Below are 16,451 nucleotides of genomic sequence, written 5' to 3'. Positions count from 1 at the left end.
AGAGACCTTCCTCTGGCCTCGGTCAGGAGCCCAGAAGTGCCCCATGGCTGAGGGGGCAACAGCCCCGGAAGGGGCTAGAGTCAGGGCCAGGAGAGCACCATTGGGGTGGGGGGGTAAAGGAGGTGCCCCTACAGAAGCTGTGGAGGGGCCACCCGCCCGGATGGGGAGCCGGGCCAGCGAGGCCGCAGGAAAGCGAGAGACTTGAGGTGGGGCAAGGGCGAAAGCTCCAGGTTTCAGGCTGGTAAAGGCCTAGGGACCGGAGAAGGGGGGAGGGTGCCAAGGGGTGCTCCCAGGGCAGCCAGGCCCCAGGAGCGGTCCTGACTCTGTGGGGGACGCCCAGCGAGGGGTGGCAGACCCTCAGGGCCTCCCCTCCTCTCTCCCTGGGAAGGAGCTGGGAACCTGTAGTGCAAATCTGTGGACCACTCAGCTATGGAGGGAGGCTGTGCCCAAAGGGGCACCCTGGGCCACACTCCCTCCGCCGCCTCGGCCTCCGCCACCGTCCTCAGTACAGCCGCTTTTCGTAACTGTGGGGACAAGGCAAGAGGGAGGCTGAGAGTGGGTGTGTGGACCCCGCTCCCTTCCCAGATCCCCCTGCCCAGGCCCCGGGGTGCCAAGTGGCCCCCAGGTGCAGGAGTGGCAGTGAACAGCAGAAGGCCCTGCCTCTCAGCCATGGGAGGAGGAAGGGAGAAAGAGCAGGCCCTGTGCCTCTGTCCTCCCTGGGCCGAGGCTCCCGGAAGAACCAGGCCAGGTCCAGAGATAGCCATCCTCCTTCTGGCCACAGCCGCAGCTGAGTGGACTGTCTGTCCTCAGTGCCGGGGTGGAGAGACAGCTCAGAAAGGCACGGCCCGTCCTTGCAGAGCGAGCTCAGACCAAGCTGAACCTCTGCTGCCCGTGTCTCCACCCCACCCCTGCGCACACAGCAGCCTAGGTCCCTTCTGGTCCCTGTGTCCAGTCTAGGACAGGGCAGCTTCAGATCTGTGGTCAGGGACAGCTCTCTGTACCCCCGAAGGGGATGTTTCTGCTGGAGGAGGGGCCACTGCTGGCTGCCCCCATCACGATGCTAGTCCTGGGGTCCAGGTCCCATAGTTACACCCAGTGCCACCCCCAACAGTGCCCCCGCCCCCATCTCAGGCCCCGCCCACACTGCCCCTGCTCTACTCTACGCTTGGCCCGGGCAGCGCAGTTACTTACACGGCAGAAAGGTATAGCTACGGGAGGATGGGGCAGAAAGAGACACAGGTTAGATGCCCGCCTATGCGTAGGGGGACAGGTCCTCTTGACCTGGGGGGGCCGCATGCCTGCTACTACCGCTGCCAACTAGCACTGCCCCCACCCATAATCGCCCCAGCACTGGCCCTGGCGTCTCTCTGCCCTTCTCACTGCCAGAGGGCTCGTGCCCCCACCAGCCTACACCTGCCTGCCCAGGGCCACCACCAGCAAGAGCCCAGCACTGCCAGCCCCTGCCACCAGCCACCAAGCTTCTGAGCAAGCACGGGCCGGGGAGCCTAGGAGGGGCTAGCAGCCACATCTCCCGTGCCCTGCTCGGGAGAGATGCCCGAGGGGAGGGGAGGGGGCCTGCCTGCATAGGGGCTAAAGGCCATGGTTCAAGGGTAGGCTGGGCCCTGGAGAAGAAGGTGACGGGGTCATCCTGCAGCAGCATCCATCTCTGACGCAGATGGTCCATAAGGTCCCTGAAACCTCAGCTCAGCCTCTGAATCACAGTCCACCAGCGTGACCCAGTGACAGCCAGCTGGGGCAAAGAGGCCACCATACTTACGAGTGTAGGCCGTGGACACCACCCTCAATCTGAGCCGACATGGTCCGCTTCTCAAACTTGAGCTCTCCTGAGTACATCATAGACCTGCGGGCAGGTCAGTAGAGCAGGTTAGGGCACTGAGGGCAGAGGAGAGAAAGAAAGAGGGAGAGAAACAGAAAGGAAGCAGGGATGGAGGAGCCAGGAGCCTCCTCGGTGCCCCCTCACCTGCTACCTCTCTAGTCCCAGCACTCACCGCAGGACGGAGAGGCTCCGGGCACCGATATCCTGGCAGCCATGCTGGATCCCCGCTATGAGGTAGGGCACAAACTTCTGAATGGAGCCTTTATCCTGGATGGAGCCCGAGACACCCTGTGCGATCTTCACCTTATCCCCCTCACTGCACAGAGGGCAAGGAGACTGAGCCAGGCAGCCCGCAGCTCAGGGAATCCTACCCCAACTCTTAAGGGTACCAGCAGAGGTGGTATCACCCAGAAGGATCCCAAATCCAGTGGCCCCGGCACTGTCCCAGGTCTACTGTTACTGGTGCCCTGTGCCTCGTTTTCCAGAACTATCACATGGAGATTGAGCGCCATCTTGGGAAGTCTAAGGCACGTATGGACCCTGGAAGGGCTGTGGCTGATCTGCCTGGGGCTGGGGCTCAGGGTCAGGGCACCTGAAATATCGTTTCTGGCTGCTGCTGCTCTTCTCCATGGCATCCAAGGAGCCCATGCCCCGGTACTTCTTGAGCCTCACCCCATCCGAGAAGAAGTACTCGCCAGGGGCCTCCGTGGTGGCAGCGAGCAGGGAGCCCATCATCACTGTGGTGGTAGCGGGGCGGTCAGTGCCTCCAGCCCATAGCCCTCCTACTGCCTTCACCCAGCTCCCAGCCCCTGAACCCCAGCCTGCCCAAGCCCCCTCACCTGTGGAAGCTCCAAGGGCCAGGGCCTTGACCACATGCCCCACGGTCTGGATGCCGCCATCGGCTATGACAGGCACCCCAAAGCGCCGGGCATACTCGGCCACCTTGTACACAGCAGTACCCTGGGGCCGACCACAGGCCATCACTGCAGGAGGGGACACAAGACGGAGGTGTCAACAGCAACACAGGGGCCAGGGACAGGCCCCTTTCTCCTTGTGTCCAACCTCCACTCAGGAGAGGGGACAGGGCTGAATAATGTTTCTGAGGCATAAAGTAGGTGGCAAATAACACTAGGCTGAATGTCACTTCAGGGACCCAGGTCACTTGACAGCACTATGGGGGATTCTGATGGGTGAAGGGCAATACAGGCCTTCGAAGTATTATACTTCCCAAACCAGTGCTCTTAGGCCTAGTGGTCCCCAGCCTCACCTCTCCCCAAACACAAGTTCCCCTCCCAGGCTTTCATATGCAAGGCCTGTTACTAGAGTTAGGGACTCATGGCCTCCTTTGGGATGTTGGTTTGCATTTCTTTAACTGTCCAAGGTCTTTAAGTGTTTGGTTTTAAGTTTTTAAGTGGGAATTCTAAGGACCCAGCACTTATCTAGGGAAAGATGCCAGGTTGAATAAAGTAGGGAAGGGGCCCTCTCAGAGGTGCTTTTGTTTGTTCTGCCCAATTGCAACCCAAGGTTTAGAACAGGGTCTGACACACAGCAGTTGCCCAATTAACATTTGTAAAGAGACTGAGCAAAAGCCCAGGTTTCACCACTGTGATCAGCTAAGACAAGGAGTAGAAACTTAAAAGCAGAGGCTCTAAAGACCAAAAGGAGAGATGTTTCGGGCAGAGAGGACCCAACAGGTCACTTGGTGTTCTGAAGAAATGACCCACACTTAGAGGGGCCAGATCCGTCCCCTCAGGCCAAGCTGGGACACACGGCCTCCAGGGAGCATCCCTAAACATGGAGACACATGTCATGGTCTCGCTCTCCCCCTCTTCATGTTTCGGGAACCCACCCTGGAAAAGGGCTTTGTGACTCAGTGGACCCCCTCCTCCACTATCACCAGATGGTGTGTACCCTAAGACATTCAAAAACATGCTGTCTCAATGTCTGAAGTATCTGCCTTGTCACAAAGCTAATCCAAACCCAGAGCTGGCTTCCAACAAGCACCTCGGAGAAGTGGTCACACCAGCCTTGGATCCTTGACCAGAATCCAAGAGGTGGGCTGGCGCATACTCGAAACTCTTGGTAACCTCATCTTACACCTGCTCCCCAAGTCAACAGGCCAGACAGGAAGAGGCTGAGCCCAGGTTGCCACTGAACCCACCATCCCGAGGAGCCTGGCAGAGTGAGCCCTCGGCATGCACCTGTGGGACAAGAATGAGGCCCAAGGGGTCTGTGGAGGGCCAGTGGGTGGGTATTCTAAGTGGCAGTCACTCTTCTACTAACACTTACCTTCTTGGGTGATGCAGATAGAGCCACAGCCCATGCCCACACGTAGCCCATCCACACCAGCGTCAATCAGATTCTTGGCCTGAGCTGCTGTCACCACTGGGGTGGGGGTGGGGGCGGGCAGGGAAAGAGGAACAGTGTGAGGATAAGAGCCCCTGTCCTGCCCTGGGGCTCGCTGGGACCCCAGTCTAGCCCCCACCCCACCTACAGTGAACGGAGCCTACTCATTCTGCTCCCGCCCCCTCACGCAGAGGTGATGCCATCAATTGGGGATGCTGAGGAAAAGGAAGTTACACAGAGAGGAGGCAAGGGCCAAGGGTGAGAGGGGACTCCACACTCACCATTCCCCCCAATCACCTGGAGGTGGGGGTACTTCTGCTTGATGTAGTGTACCATGGCGATCTGGTACACAGAGTTCCCTTGGGATGAGTCCTGTGAGGAGGGGGACAGGAAAGCTTAGGCTACTATGGCTGAGGGTCCTCCCTGGGGGAGGGAGGTCTTGAGTGGACAGACTCCTGGAATAATACGAAAAATGTTATGAGAATGCCCTTTTTTTTTTTTCTGAGAAGACAACTGACAGCTTTCAACTGGTTCTCAAAGGGACCTGCTTTCTCCAAAAGGTTAAGCACCACTAATGTATAGTTTCAGAGCAGACAAAGCCCTGTCACAGCCACCGACGGACTGGTCCTCATGGCGAGGCTGCCTGGGGCCTATCCTACTTCTACCAACTCACTAACCAAATGAAGGTGCTTAACCTCCTCAGCCTCCATTTCTTCATCTGACAAGGGGCAAGGTCACTGTACTTGGGGCAGGTCGGGGGGGTGCTGTTGGGAGGATTAAATGAGTCTATCTACATAAAGGTCTTAGTCCAGGGCCTGGCAAGGGGGAGGTTCTCCATGAATGTGAGCTCTAAGCACTGGGGCCAACTTATAAGCACACCCAGAAGGCCCTCAGAGAGGTCCACGGTTGGCTTGGGCTGCCAGAGTACCACAGACCCTCCTGATTCTGACTCTAGGCTTAATTAGAGACAAACATGGGTCTTCCTAAGCCTCTACTCTACCGAAACACCCTGGCTCCAGGGTGGTGCCCGTACCAGCACTATGACATCAGCACCCGCCTGAGTGAGCAGGTCCAGGCGGTACTTGTCATCCTCACGGGTGCCCACGGCTGCCCCGCAGAGTAGCTGCTTGTGAGAATCCTTGGAAGCCAGAGGGTAGTCCCGGTTCTTCTTCAGGTCGGTGCGGGCAATGATGGCCACGAGCTCGTCATGATCATTGACAATGGGCAGCTTCCCTGACAAGGAAGACAGAGGTGAGATGAAGGAGCAGCCTCTGGGGGCCTGGAGGGTGGAGGGAGGGAGGATGAAAATGGACCAGCGATTCCACTGAAGTACCTAAACCAGCCACTAGGTGACAGCACCCACCCAGGAAGCACTCCTAGGGACAAGGACCTCTTCCCAAGGAACAGGAAGCAAACAAACCTTGTAGCCCAGTGGGTTCCCAGAGCTCTTCCTGCCCTGTGGCCTGGCCTGGCCAGGCTGGGGTGGACGGCCCCTGAGCACTGGCAGCCTTTCACCTGCTGGGCCACAGGCCACAGTGGTCGAAAACTCTGAGCCAGGGCACAAATGCGAGGCTGTCCTATAGGGAGGAGCGTGTGCCCTGCCCAAAACCACCCCCAGAGAACAATCTCGTATGGGCCAGGGGGAGTATGTTCCAGTGTCGCCCGCAGGGAGCTAATGAATATTGCATCAATAGCCCCAATGGCAAATAAATTTAAGTGCAGGACTTCTCAGTCATTAATAAGCTAATGTACAATTCTTATGCAAGATGGACGATACAGAAAAGAGCATTTTTTCAGACTTTTAAGACCAGAAAGCTCCTTTTTCATAATAGACATTTCATAGGACTAGGTTTTTTTTGGAGGAAACATAATGTGAAGATGCTGAAAAGGGACAGGTTTTCCTAAGCTAGGAAAAGGACCTCATGAATCACGCTCCAGCCTGGGGTTATTCAAACCTTCCCCAAGGCCCAGTCTGGTTGCTGGGACACCTGCAAGGCTGTGAAGGAATAGGAGGAACAGGCGTACAGGGAGCCGGGCTGGGGGTGGGCGTGAGGATGGGGGAGGGGATCTTGAGTTTTCTGCCTACTCCTCGGTACCTTTTTTGCTGCGCTGCAGGATCTCATTTGCCTCTTTCAATGTCACACCTGCTGGGGCCACCACCAGCTCATTCCGTGGTGTCATCACCTGTGGGGCCAGGAACATTTCCCTGCAGGTTGGCAGGTGAGAGAGAAGGGAGCCAGACCTCCCTCTGGTCCCTGGACACAGGTACCAGCCTGAGGCCCCAGGGTGTGGGGTCCTCTCTCTACCCCAGCCACACTTTCCCTACCCTGCAGGTACCTCACTGAGGAGGGTGGTGTGGTCCTTCTCAGCAAGGAAGTCGATGTCTCGGGAGGTGACGATGCCCACCAGCTTGCTGCCCATGGTGCCCGTCTCAGTGATGGGGATGCCAGAGAAGCCATGCCGAATCTTGGCCTCCAGCACATCACCCACCGTGTGTGAAGGGCTCAGCACCACGGGGTCTGTGATGAAGCCCTGTTCAAATTTCTGTGGGCAGAGACAGGGAAAGGGAAAGACTGGAAGAAAGCCGAGGTGGTATACAGTCTGACTGCAGCAGGCACAGGGTATCCTGGACACGCCACAGAGGAGCCAAGGCCCTCAATGGGGTGAGGGGCCACTGGGAAAATAAGGCTGGGCCCTGAGCCCCCATTGTGAAGAAGGGCAGAAAGGACCCCAGCGATCAGCCAGGAAGTACGCCAGCCTGCAAGGCTGGCAAGGGAAGCTAGGAGGGTCTGACGTGGGGGCCACCAGGGATGGGCCTTGTACTTGCCTTGACCTTGCGCACTTCGTTGGCCTGGAACTCGGGGGTGCAGTTGTGGTGAATGAAACCGATACCGCCCATCAGCTGGGGTGGAAGGGAAGCGTGGTCAGAGCCAGGAGGCCAACCCTCCTCACTCTGCAAACCCCACCTCTGATTCCAATTCCCCCTGACGTCATTCCACCCCAATCAGTCCCCTTAGCTCTGGGGTCCCCACCCAGGTGCCCAACTCACAGCCATCGCGATGGCCATGTCAGCCTCTGTCACAGTGTCCATAGGGGAGGAGATCAGTGGCGTCTTCAGCGTGATCTTCCGAGTTAGAGCTGAAGTCAGGTCCTGAGGGTGGAGGCACAGTCTATGTAAAGAGTTTTATTATCCACTCAAACACTTACTGAGTTCCTACGTGCACCTGGCACCAGGACAGGCCTGGGGATATAGCAGTGAACAACGCAGATGAGACCCCTGCTGTCTTTCCCTGAACTTAAATTCTATTTGGAAAGAAAGAAGACAAACATGAAACATGTATGAAACAATTTCAGCCAGGAAGAAGGCTCCAAAGAAAAGCAATAAGGCAAAGTGACCACTGGAAGAAGGATGTGCTGGTTGGGGAAGCCTCTTTCTTGGCAGGTGACAAGTGGAAGCCAATCAAGTCAAAGTCTAAGGGGCCATCGTTTCAGGCAGAGGGAGCTGCGTGTGAAACCTGCCTCTGATTCTAAGTCTTCCTGAGGTGTATTCAAAAAAGAAGAAGGCTAGTGGACTAGACGGGGGTGGGGGGAAGTGTTTGGAAGAGGGAGAGGCAGGTGGGGGCAAGGACATATAGCCTTGAAAGCCAGGGAGAGGAGCTCAGATTGAATTCTGAGATGAGAAACCACTGGAGGGTCTCAGGAAGAGGACAAATACAACCTGGTTTATGTTTTAAAGAGGTCACTCAGGCTCTGATGTGGAGAATGGATTCTAGGTAACAAGGCCTGTCATAGGGTGACTGCCAAGGAGGCTGCTGACAGGTCCGAGAGGGAGATGTGGGTGACTGAAAGTGGGAAGGCATGAGAAGGAGTCATATGACATCCAGGAAAGTAGGTGACTAAGGGTCTGCAGCTCAAGGGAGAGGCCAGGACTGCAAGGATACATTTGGGAGGCATCTGTCTGTGAACGGTAAATAAGGACAGATTACAGACTCCTCTGAGAGTCAGGACAACAGCTGTGGACCTTAACCCCCAAAACGCTCAAGACAGACTTTGGTTTATAATTTCTGGAGATTCATAGGCCTCTGACATCCATCTACAGACCCAGGTTCAGAACCCTAGCCACAGTCTAGAAAACTCCCCCTTCTCCTCTCCTATTATACCACAGAGGACGCAGGACAGAGGGACCTTTGATGGTCTTGTCTATCCCTCTCTTCCTAGCACCCTGCCCAGAGGCTGGCACAAGCCAGGCTGCTTGATAAACTTTGTTAAACTCAACAGCTGAACCAAGAAGGCTTTCTCGTTCCTGTCATAAGGGAAATATCTAGAATAGAAATATCCAAATTACCCCCTTAAAATCTGCTGGGGTCAGCACTGGCTACACAGCTGGACATAAGCTTCCTCAATGTATAAGTGATCCAGGCACACTCAGGCCCTCTGGCTTTTCATGAGAATCAGAACTGAATAAATATCAACGGTAACAGCAACAGAAGAGAAACTATTTTTTTAATGAGTATGAATTCATCATAGCATAATCTAACTTTCCTGGGAGATGACTTAACACCCATTAGCACTACCCCTTGGCTTCTGTGAGTTCATCATGTGTTAATTATGTAAAGGACAATGCTCATTCACTTGGCTCACTACTGAGCCCCTCCGGTAAGCAAGGAACTGTGTTTCCTTGCATTTGTCCAAAATCTAAATTCTCCAAACCCTCTTGCCAGTTCTTATATGTTTGAATCCCTGAACAAGTCTGTCCACCTCATTCAAAGTCTCTATAATTTTACTGGCTTCTATTATGTCTTTGCTCAGCATTTCAGACAAAACCCAATCCTTCCGGTTTACGGTAATAAAGCAGCCACACACACACACACACACCCGCTCCCAGGGCCTTTTGAACTTCACTGCAGGCTCTGTCAGTGACAACCCTCTGGCCTTGGGCCAGGCCCACCACTCAAGATACCCTTGAATCTCCACAGCTGCTTCTGCCCCATTAGGCATAACCTATTGCACTGTGCCAGCTTCTCTGGCAGCAATAAAGGCTACATCCACCACATTCCCAAGAGAAATCTCCCCTACACCCTGCCCTTGAGCCAGAAGTCAGCCTCTTCCACCACATACACAGCTCCTCTTCCCCTGGTCAGCGCAAGAGGTACTTACCACCTCATCAGCTATGAAGTCTATGAATCCTGGGAGAATCAGGAAGTCGCTGTGAAGAGAGAGAAGTGAGTGTTACCAGGTGAGGAGGAGCATCTGAAAGGGGCAGGGCTGGCCAGGCCCGGGGAGGCAGCATGGAGGTGGGGAGACGGGTAGAGACCAGCCCCTCTGATCCCTGCTGCCCCTTCAGGGCTGAACCACCCTCCTGCCCGCGCTAGCATCTTACTGACTCCAGCCCACAGATCAAGGGCCAAAGGCAGTAGAAGGTCTGTAGACCTGAGGCACCACCAGGCCAGTTGGCCCAAAATGTCCATTGCCTTGAGGGCTCAGAGTTCGTCAAGGAACATAAGTTCCTATAATGCCACACACGGCAGATACGGTACCTGCCCTTGAAACCCTCTCAGTTTTTATAGGGGGACACAATCAGTCAACATGGAATGAACCTGAGAACAATTTAAAAGTGCAGCATGACATGAACATCGCATAGCACAGGACAAGCTGCACACAGCCAAGTGTTAGAGCCGCTCAGTCACACAGGGTTCAGAATAGCTCAGAGGGACCCTAGAGGGCTGAGCATGGACAAGGCACGTTTGGATAGAGCAGGTATCCATTAAGTGTTGGCTCGGTTGGGATGGGACAACCAACAGACATGGCCTGGGATAGGAAAGGGGAAGAAGGGGCCTTATGGTTAGGACCAGGATCCTAGGGCCCCAGTCAAAGCACGGCAGCTGCCAGCACTAGGGTGGGCCAGGGTCAGAGCAAACCCCAGAAGGGGTGTGCAGGCCTGCACAGGTATGGCGAGGTACATACAGGGCCACAGTCCAGGGGCCCCTACAGGCTTAACCCTCCAGAAATCACACAACCCTGACAGACACACCTAAAAGCAAATGCCGCCCACTTCAGGAACACTCCCAACCTCCCAACCAGAGTAAGCAAAGCAGCAGGCCCCCAGGGCGAGAAGGAAAAGCTACAGGGTGGATGGGAGGGGTGGGGTCTTTAACCTGCCCCAAGGCCAAGAGTAACTCCTAAAAATTTCCCTAGGAAGGTTCCTTGGCAGACTCCAGTGAAAAATACATCAAAGAGATACTCTCTCCACCAGCTCTCCATCAAAGATGGCTAAAGAAATAACCTTAACTGCCCCTGCCTGATGGCAGCCCTTCTGTACAGAGAAGAGGCCTCTGTGGCTCATGTAGAGGCCGGAGGAAAAAAACTGGAATCTGGGCCTCTTGGCATTTTCTAGGTATTACATACACACACCCCTCACCTGGCCCTCATCTGAGCTACGGGGAAGGCAGGAGTTGGGCGACACTCCTTGGCAATGACTGGGTATCATGGTGTCTAGGGAAACTGCCTGCCCAGCAGGAGTGCTTACAGGCAAGGGCAGGGACCAGCAGGAGACAGGCAGGGGGTGCTCTTGGCTGGCCAGCATCTCCACTCTGCTCCAGTCCCAGGTTCTGATGTTCCTTCCTGGCATGGACACAATCCTGCAGCCAGAAGGAGAGCTAGTGCCAGGCCTGCAGCCGGCAGGACAACTGGCCCAGGGCCCATGGAAAAGCATACTAAGCCAGAGGTAAATAGATAGGTCCTGATCTACAAAATCCCACGTCAGGTGGGCTGGCAGGCAGCAGTCACAGAATACAAAGCCCAGGGGGGCACAAGTGCTAACCTGGGGGCAGGCCGAGGCACGAGCGGAAAGAGGACTAGATGGTGGAAAAAGGAGCCACCCCAACTACCCAGCTGGGCCTCTCCTGGGGCAACACCCAAGCAGCTGTCTTAGCTGGGCTCCAGGGCCCCTCTGCCCTCCTAGTGACGCTGGGAGTGAGAGGGTGTCCTGGATCAAGGTCTGGGACAAGTCTCCGTAACTCCCACATCTCGTATTCCCACATGTCCAAGGCCCCTTCATGTGGCCAAGATGCCCACAAGAGGGGGAAGGGGGCAGGCGGGACCCGGATCTAGCCAGAAACGGGGCATGGCACCAAGGGCCGCGTTGTCGCTGTGCCACGTCCGTCTGCTCTCGGCACGGGCCGCCTTCTTTCCCTTGCCCAGCCCTCTCCACCCCTCCTCCCGCTCGAGTCGCTCGAATCAGGCCGGAGAACGCGGGTGTCACCGAGGGGGGAGCGGTGCACATGCCGGACCGGAGTCCCGCGATCATGTAGCCTTGGTGCGCGCACCCAGGTGGGGCCGAGGCCCCCCGCGCTTACTTGTAGGTGAGGCCGTCGGCGTTGGCGAAGAGCTGCTGCGCAGTGAGCCCATCCTCGGGCACGTATCCGGTGCCGCCGCTGATCAGGTAGTCCGCCATGCTGCTGCAAGACACCGCGACCCGACATAAACACCCGCGCGGGCCGCCCCGCCGCCGCCGCTGCTCCCGCTGCTGCTGCTGCTCCTGCTGTTGCTGACGCCGCGGCCACGCTGCTGCCGCGGGCCGGGCGGGCCGGGCGGGCCGGGGGCTGGGGCTGCGGCAGCCGCGGGGCGGGCCCAGGGCGCCGCCCTCTCCTCCCGCCCCTCCCCCGGGAGTCCGCCGCCTCCGCCCCGCGCCGCACAAAGGGCCCTGCCGAGCGCGGCCCAGCAGCCGCCGAGTGCACGCACGCCCAGGGCTGCCTGCAGTGGCATAGCGGCCCCAAGGGCCGGGGCGGGGAAGGGGGCTGAGGGGCCAGTGGGGGGAGGGGCTGAATCAGGCCGGGACACGCCCCCTCTGCCGCTCCTGGTCGCTCTTCCTAGGTCCACTGCAACGCGCCCCTTGGCAAGCCCATGAACTGGACCACCCCAGGTCACCTGGCTCCCACCGGCCTGAGTCTCCCCTAGCCCTACTCCCCACCCCGCGCGGTACCTCTAACATGGTTTGTCTTTCTCCAAGACTAAGGCCCAGACTCTGATCAGAGCCTGGAGTTGGAGGTTGCCGCCTCCCTGCAGTGTAGCCCGTTCCCCCCAACCCGGATCTCGTTCCTAGGTGGACGGCATTCTTAACAATGACACTCCCTGACCTTTGGGTGGCCTTGAAGCCCTCTGCAGTTTACAAGGCATTTTTCATAAAAGATCGCATTTACTTTACAACCTATTAATTGCCAACTATTAGGTACCCACTTTACAGATGCAAAACCTACAGTTCAGAAAGCAAATAGGTGGGGGGTACTGCCTCTGACTCCCGTCCAGTGCTTCAGTCTGACATCCCTGTCTCCAGCTCGGAAAGTGGTGTGGATACCAGGGGTTTTAACCCCAGAGAGGAAAGTTTTCATTTGGAAAGGTAGTGTGGTGGGACGATGAGGGAGGACCACTGGCCTGGCTAAGGCAAGTAAGTATGCATACTAAATTGGACAGAGGCTAGAGAAGTTTTGAGAATTACCCAAAGCAGACAGAAGTTTGATGGGCCTATGAATCCAGCAAGACCCAGATTCCTACATGGGGGAAGTAAGATTAGGTAGCCAAGTGATTCGCAGGGAGGGAGGCGGGGTGGCAGGGGGCAGACCCTTCCCTCGCATGTGACCAGAAATGCTAATGCTACACCCTCACCAAAGCTAAAGAGTAGATCTCAGACCCAAACTCCAAGGTTCCTCCCTTCTCCTCCTGTGATTCCCACAGCTCACTTCTTGGTGAGGTGAGAGAAAGGTGGGGCAGGGACATAGTCCTCTGGCTGGCAAGGTGGCTATCTCCCTCCCTCCCCAGCCCTGAGAGGCTGAGTTTGTTTACCTCTCAGCAGCGTGGTGGCAGCCAGGCCCAGGGGAGGCTCCCTGGGATGCCTAGCCTCCCCCAATGACGCCCCAGGGACCCTGCTAGGAAAACACAGACTGTTCCATCTGTGCGCGGAGGGGAGGAGAGCCTTCCCACAGAGCTAGGGTGCTGAGGCCCCTGAGCTGGGAGTGCTGGAGGAGACTCACAGATGTCTGCAGTGTCCTCTCTCCTCTTACTGTGAAGGACCAGAACATCACAGATCCCCCACGTTTTCCTCCCCACCAGTGGACCCCCAAGGACGGCTTCTGCTGGGGGCTTCTAAGGGCCCTCTGGCATGGGCAAGGAGGGAGCAGGCCTGCTGGAGTTCTCTGCTGAATGGGGACTGGGGCCAGCTTGCCAGGGACGCCTGGGGAGCACTTCTAATTCCTCAGCTCTTGTAGATCCATCCAGAGAGCACGTGACATATGGGGAAGGAGGGTTATCCTCAGGGGACCAGCCCTAGGACTTCTTACTAGCCACCTGGAGGCAGAGTGATGAGACCAGCTAGAGAAAGCACTCTAGCCATTCGGAGTTACCCTGGGGTACCTTTCTGGCCATAGGACAGGGCTGTAACTGCACTGCAAGCACAGAGCACAGGCTGTCCCTGCAGTGTCTCTGGGTCTCTAGGGGACCTGCTCTGGGTCACTATCCCCTACAGCATGGGTCAGAAATGGTTACTATTCAGGGTTCCACCAGGGCTTCGGCCCAAGACAGCAACTGGTTTCTGCCATCTCTCGTGACATCTGCCCCAGCCTACAACTTGGACCCAGGGGAAGAGGCTGCCAGGCTGAGTTGTGGGGACAACAGACCTCACAGCCCCACAGCCCCTCCTGGCTTGACCTATGTCAGGGATCCTCATTACTCTAAGCTGCTGGGCTCAGCCCTGGGTTATGCTGTCCTTTTCCAGAGACTGTTAATCCATCCCCTCCCCCTTGCTTTCCTCCTCCCTCTTCCTGATCTTCCCTAGCTGCTTCCTCCATAGGGAGGAGACACCAAGGCAACCAGCAGGCCTCCTCAGGCCGAGGAAGGGCTGTTGGTCCCCTGAGGCTTCCCACCTAGCAGTTGGAGGGCAGGAGGGCAGGAGAGCAGACCTAAACCCCTTCCAGCCCCTTCCTCAGGGTAGTGAGGAGGACTGGTGTCCTAGCTAGGCACCACATCTCTGCAGGGAGCCAGGAGGTCTGTATCTGGGGCTGTTGGAATAGAGAAGATTTCAAATCACTTTGAGGGGAAGATTGGGGGAGTTGGGGTGGGGGGGAGGTGGGAGGGGAATAACAACATTGTTGAGCTGGGAGAGGGGATATGGTTTGCTCAAGTTCAAGGCAAAGAGGAATAATTCTGGCCTTAACCCTAGGACTTCTCATTAAACCCTTGTCCTCTCCCCGCTGCTTTATGCCAGTGATGGCAGATGGAGGTCTAGCCAGTTGGTTTTGAATCTCATTACACCACCAGCCTGGGGCTCAGATTTTACACAGGCTCTTGAGCCTGGTGGGGCATGAGGATGGCCCCTAGGTACAGAGGTACAATTTGGGGAAGATGGATGCTCCTGTGTGGTCAGGTCTGAGCTCTGAAATGATACTTTTGCAATACCTGCTCTAGCAAGACACTGCCTCCATCAAGCTTCAAGTGCCCTAGCCCACTCCCTCACCTCCTGTGGCCTCTCCCTATCGCCCCGGACCCTAGCCCCAGTAGCTAGATTTCTAGGATGAGAGGAAGGACAGGGGTGCCTGAACCTGAGTGAATTCTAGAGGCAGACTGCAGGGGCAGGAGGGGCCAGACCTCACCTTGCAGCCCCTTAAGCCATTAAAAGTTCTTACATAAGCCTTCATCTCCCCGCCCCCACCCCTTGCCCACAGGTAGAGCTGCAGGGCTAATTCCCTTAGACCACCCCCCAAACCCAGCTTCCAGGTCACCTCCCCAAGCTGCTGAGCACCAACAGATGGGGATGAGAAAGAAGTCCAAATCCTCTGGACCAGAAGGACAGTGGGATTGCATTTCAAGCTGCTATACAATCCAGAGATTAGCCCCTGTCTCGTATTCAGCCAGTCCCCAGGGGGCCCAGTTCAACGCCCTCCCCACTCTTCCTCTAGTGACCCTGCATACCCCAGCAGACTAAGGATAGGAGGGAGTCCTGAACATCAGGAGAGACTCTAAGGAGAGCTGCGCTGATAGCCTCATCAGACCTTAGTGAATAATGAGGGGACACTGTCCTCACCAAACTCTTGAGAAGGCAAACCGTCGTGACACCTACACCTGCCAGTAAGACTCTTAAAACAGAAGGAAACAACTGAAGAGTAGTAAGCAAAGATGGACAGGGGCTCCAACAAGCACTGTTTGAAACCCTGTAGTTGCAGCCACTTGGGCTAAGTGTCGTTGGGTGTGTAGCTGAGGTCAGATCTTGGGCTAAGGTTTTAGGGAACGTTTTTCCGACAGGCTACCCGGTGCAACGCAGCACCAAACCCTTTGCACAGTGCTCGCCTGCATGCCCTAACCAAAGCTTGGGTGCGCGGCATCTGAGCCGGGTTTCAGGAAGTTAGAGGTTGAGGCGGTAAGAAGGCAAGGGTGGTGGGGCCTGCCCCTCTCCTCCCCTCCCCCGCAGCGCCGCGGGGTTCCCCGAGCTGCCGCGCCCGCCCCGGATGCGCCCCGCGCGCTCTGCCTTGGGCGTCACCTCTCGGGCTCGTAGCCGGCCTGCAGCAGGCGGGCGTTGTACCGCTGCGCCGCCGTCTCGTGTCCCGGGTGTTGCCGGGCTCCGGGCTCTGGAACAGCGGCGGCTCCGCCTCCCTGCAGCAGCGGCGGGAGCGGCCCCGACCCGTGCGGCAGAATGAGCGGCCCCTCCATGCGGAGGCCGGGGCTCTGGGTAGGCGGGAGCCTCTCCGCCTGGAGGCTCCCCGGCCCCGGCTGGGGAATGAGCGACTAGTCGCTTCCCGAGGAGGGGGCGGGGCCGCCGAGAGGGGCGGGGCCTGAGTGCCGGGGGCGGGGCAGTTCGGGGGAGGGAGGATCCGGATTCCTCTGGGCTCCGCCCTGGCGCGGCGCTTCTCCTGGCCTCTCCACGCTGCTTGCAGACCAGGCTGTTTCTCCCATCCGAGATCAGCGAAGCGACCCCTGACCTCTCCCCGATTTCCAGACCTTCCAGGTTCTCCTGGCCCTTTCTGAGGAAAACCAGAAGAGGAAAGGAGCACAAAAAATATCTCCAGAGGCCGGAGTTTTCTTCGCGTCTTGTGTCCATCCCTCTGCCTTTTATGAATGGTCCTTTGGAGCGCCTCCTACCGGCCAGCCGCAGGCCTCCCTCGCTCGCCAGGGCAAGATAGGCGCGGATTACCAACTCCCTTTGCCTACTGCCCCCTTTGCCTCTTCAACAGACTCCATTAGACCGGAGGAAAATAGATTTTCCTTGGCTCTTACCTGTCACTTC

At 57.1% G+C, this 16,451-nt stretch overlaps 1 protein-coding gene across 3 annotated transcripts; it reads right to left on the bottom strand.

The window, feature by feature from the left end:
* Positions 1-264: 264 nt before the first annotated feature.
* On the bottom strand, positions 265-15,963 carry IMPDH1 (inosine monophosphate dehydrogenase 1). 3 transcript variants are annotated; one of them, XM_039860685.1, is made up of 15 exons: positions 15,708-15,963; positions 11,539-11,640; positions 9,341-9,389; positions 7,233-7,334; positions 7,011-7,085; positions 6,521-6,727; positions 6,280-6,367; positions 5,241-5,416; positions 4,465-4,555; positions 4,127-4,222; positions 2,677-2,820; positions 2,430-2,574; positions 2,010-2,153; positions 1,778-1,861; positions 265-524 (listed from the first exon to the last, which is right to left on the bottom strand). In XM_039860685.1, exons 1-15 carry the CDS (start codon positions 15,875-15,877, stop codon positions 503-505), a joined length of 1,695 nt encoding a protein of 564 aa, XP_039716619.1. In that variant the 5' UTR covers positions 15,878-15,963; the 3' UTR covers positions 265-502. The 3 variants fall into 3 exon arrangements, with proteins under 3 accessions (XP_039716619.1, XP_039716616.1, XP_039716617.1); XM_039860682.1 differs by having other exon boundaries at positions 5,217-5,416; positions 15,708-15,962; XM_039860683.1 differs by having other exon boundaries at positions 5,217-5,416; positions 11,539-11,637; positions 15,708-15,945.
* Positions 15,964-16,451: the final 488 nt, after the last annotated feature.

Source organism: Pteropus medius, unplaced genomic scaffold (assembly GCF_902729225.1).
Source record: "Pteropus medius unplaced genomic scaffold, Ma_sr-lr_union100, whole genome shotgun sequence".
NCBI lineage: Eukaryota > Metazoa > Chordata > Mammalia > Chiroptera > Pteropodidae > Pteropus > Pteropus medius.
This window is presented reverse-complemented; position numbering and strand designations above follow the sequence as displayed.

What these genes read in the sequence shown, in the direction of transcription:
- IMPDH1 (XM_039860682.1), bottom strand. Translation starts at nt 15,877, where the DNA reads ATGGAGGGGCCGCTCATTCTGCCGCACGGGTCGGGGCCGCTCCCGCCG. An exon ending in GTGCTGATGTCATAGTGCTG is followed by an intron (nt 4,556 to 5,216) that starts GTACGGGCACCA and finishes CCCTCCTCACAG; the next exon opens with GACTCATCCCAAGGGAACTC. An exon ending in GGTGTCCACGGCCTACACTC is followed by an intron (nt 525 to 1,777) that starts GTAAGTATGGTG and finishes TTGTCCCCACAG; the next exon opens with TTACGAAAAGCGGCTGTACT.